The following is a 3,121-nucleotide window of genomic DNA, read 5'->3' on the forward strand; positions in this document are numbered from 1 at the left end:
AGCACTAAACCCTAGCAGAGCTCAGTTGGTTAATTCTTATCATCTTCCGAGCAGCAGTAGAATGAGCGAGTTTCGTTTAGCACCAGACCCTAGCAGAGTTCAGTTGGTTAATCCTTGTCATCTTCCGAGCAGCAGTAGAATGAGCGAGTTTCGTTTAGCACCAGACCCTAGCAGAGCTTAGTTGGTTAATCCTTGTCATCTTCCGAGCAGCAGTAAAGTTACTCCTACACCTAAAATGATGGAGTTGCTTTTAGCTCAGTCACCTATTCTTTCCTCTCAAGAGCTTGTTACTTCTCAAGATATCCCCATGTCTCAAGAACGTACATACAATAGAAAGTTGGCAATTAAAAGATCTTGCAAGGCGGCTGAATAGGAGTTTATTATAAAAGGTGTTGGTCAAGATTTTTATGGAGGACGAGATGAAGCTCGTCTTGTTGTTGAGAAATATAACCATTTTTTTGGTCGCAGGGTGAGAGTCGTCAAGAGAAATCCAGAACGATATACGGTGGAATGTTATTACAAGGAGAAATTGGAATGCGACTGGATGTTCCATGCAGCTCCCAAGACTTCCAATGTGAAGGGTCACTTATTCCTCAAGGCCTATAACGGGGAACATAAATGTTGTGCTGGTTATAGTGATGGAACAAAGGATGATCCGGTTATGCGCGAACTTATCAAGAGTTTGATATTTGAGCAGATTGAACAGAATCCCAAGAAGAAAGCCAGAGATATTGTTAGAGAACTCAAAAGTGATTATGGGTTGGAAGTGAGCTACGATCAGGCGCATGCTGGGAAAGAATTATGTTTCAAGGAATTGTATGGACGAGGACATTAAATCATACACTGACTTGAGATGGTGGTGTGAAGCCGTGAAGAAACACGATCCAGGTAGTAGGGCTGATTTAGTTGTTGAAGGTGGCGAGTTTAAGAGTTTGTTCTTAGCCTTTGATGCTTGCATCTCTGGTTTCGAATATTTTCGCCCGGTACTGTTCTTGGATGCAACTTTCCTAACTGGAAAATTTAGGGGTTGTCTTATGGAGGCTACCGGGAAGAATGCGAATAATGGTACGTCTTCTTTTATTTTTGATGTCGTAAAAAAAAAATTATGTCAGATTATCACTGGATGAAACCGGTTTCATCCTTAACTGGTGAAGTCAGACTAGAGAATGAAACTAGTTTCATTCTGTACAATAGCAGTTTCAGTCAGTATGATATGATTTTTTCTTTTTGTGTTTGTTTTGTTTCTGTAGGAATATTTCCTCTAGCATATGGTATTGTATCAGCTGAAACTGTTGAGAATTGGCATTGGTTCTTGAAGAAACTAGAATCTATCTTGGGTCCTCGTGTACTAACTTTTATTTCGGATCGCCATGAGGGTTTGATCCAAGGGATTCGTGATGTTTTCCCAACTTTCTATCATGCTTGGTGTTACCAGCATTTGAAGAATAATGTCCGCAGTAAGACCAACAAGAAAAAGGGAGAGCATTGTGCTGCTATGGGTTTGTTCAAAGAATGTTTTTATTCATCGACTCATGAAGGCTTTGATCAGGATATGCAAAAGTTGAAGGATATGGGATGTGATGGTCTTCACAAATTCTTGAGTGAGATTCCAGTGGAATGTTGGTCCAATGCACATTGTCTGGGATGTCGTTACGGCGACATGTGTTCAAACATTGCAGAGTCCTTCAACTCTTGGATCAAGGAAGCAAAAGGTATGCCTATTACAACACTTGTTAACTGGATCAGACTTAAAATTATGGAAGAAATGAGTATAAGGAAGAGGAAGGGGGAGACGTATAAAGGATTCATTTGTCCCAGGCTAGAGAAAAAAGTGTTGGCTTCCATTCGTGCTGATGTCCAGTGGAGAATAACCAAGTCTGGTGACATGGAGTGGGAAGTTTTTGATGGAAAGCACACGCATGCTGTTAATATTGCGAGGTTTCAGTGCAGCTGTAGGGTTTGGTTTACTGAGCAGTTCCCTTGTGATCACGCTATTGCGTGTATGCATTCAAATAACATCAATGTTTACGAGTACATTAATCCGTATTTCAGCATTGCTAGCTTCCGTGCTTCGTATGATCTTCCTATCAAGCCCATTCCTGATTACGACAAGCCTACTGATGTTGCTACTGGAGATCTCGTGAACCCACCAACTGTCGTAGGAAAAAAACATGGTAGGCCGAAGAAGAAGCGGATTCCTAACACAGGTAGTGCAAGTTTCAAGAGACCAATTACGTGCGGTAACTGCCATACTCAGGCACATCATAACAAGACGACGTGTCCTCATCCTCCTGCGAAAAAGCAACGTTAAGTACCTGCTTAAGAACATCTCCATCCTTCATTTCTTCTGTGCATCTTTTTACCATGATATCTTTTATTAGCTTTTTACCATGATATCTTTATTAGTTTATTCTTCTCTGCAGCCTCTTGTTGCACATTTAAGATTCATTTACCTTGAATTATATTTTCGCAACTAGTATTTACCTTGGATTGTTTCTTTTGTTCATAAAAATATATCTTATGGAATTATTTTTTCAAGTATTTCTCTTCATTTTTATAGTATATATCTTTTAGTCTTATGTTGATTGTTTAATTGTACATTCCCTTCAGTTTTTCACTGTAAAATTTGAATGTTTGCGAAGATTCAAATTTAATTGTACAGGATGTAACCAGTTTCATCCTGCCTATTCTGGAAAAAATGAGATTTTTGTCCAGGATGAAACTGGATTTCATCCATCACATATGGACAGAAAAAACAATTTTTTGTCAACCTGCACACTCTGAAAAAAGTTTTTATACAGGCTTTGATGTAACCAGTTTCATCCAAGCCTGGTTACAATCTGACAAAAAAATTGAAGTTTTATACAGGCTAGGATGTAACCAGTTTCATCCAAGCCTGGTTACATTTTCAACCTGCAAATTTAATCATTTCTGGCTAACATATTCAAACACAACCATCATGAAATTGAAGTATAGGCATTTTTCAGTAAAAGAGTTCATATTTTAATTAAGACGAATCCACGGATCACAACTGTATGCGAAGACATAGTTCAACAAAAAAAAGTACTACCAAATAAACTACATTAATAAAAAATTTCTAAACAACCTAAACACATCAAAC

General features: G+C 38.6%; 1 protein-coding gene across 1 annotated transcript; it reads left to right on the forward strand.

The window, feature by feature from the left end:
- Positions 1 to 238: 238 nt before the first annotated feature.
- Positions 239 to 2,311, forward strand: LOC113311959. Its single transcript, XM_026560741.1, has 4 exons — positions 239 to 336; positions 469 to 766; positions 876 to 1,065; positions 1,251 to 2,311. The coding sequence occupies exons 1-4, from the start codon at positions 239 to 241 to the stop codon at positions 2,309 to 2,311; spliced, it is 1,647 nt and encodes a 548-aa protein (XP_026416526.1).
- The last annotated feature ends 810 nt before the right edge of the window (positions 2,312 to 3,121 follow it).

This window comes from Papaver somniferum, chromosome 9, assembly GCF_003573695.1.
Source record: "Papaver somniferum cultivar HN1 chromosome 9, ASM357369v1, whole genome shotgun sequence".
Taxonomy (NCBI): Eukaryota; Viridiplantae; Streptophyta; class Magnoliopsida; order Ranunculales; family Papaveraceae; genus Papaver; species Papaver somniferum.

What these genes read in the sequence shown, in the direction of transcription:
- LOC113311959 (XM_026560741.1), top strand. Translation starts at nt 239, where the DNA reads ATGGAGTTGCTTTTAGCTCAGTCACCTATTCTTTCCTCTCAAGAGCTT. An exon ending in GAACGTACATACAATAGAAA is followed by an intron (nt 337 to 468) that starts GTTGGCAATTAA and finishes TTTTGGTCGCAG; the next exon opens with GGTGAGAGTCGTCAAGAGAA. An exon ending in CGGGAAGAATGCGAATAATG is followed by an intron (nt 1,066 to 1,250) that starts GTACGTCTTCTT and finishes TTGTTTCTGTAG; the next exon opens with GAATATTTCCTCTAGCATAT.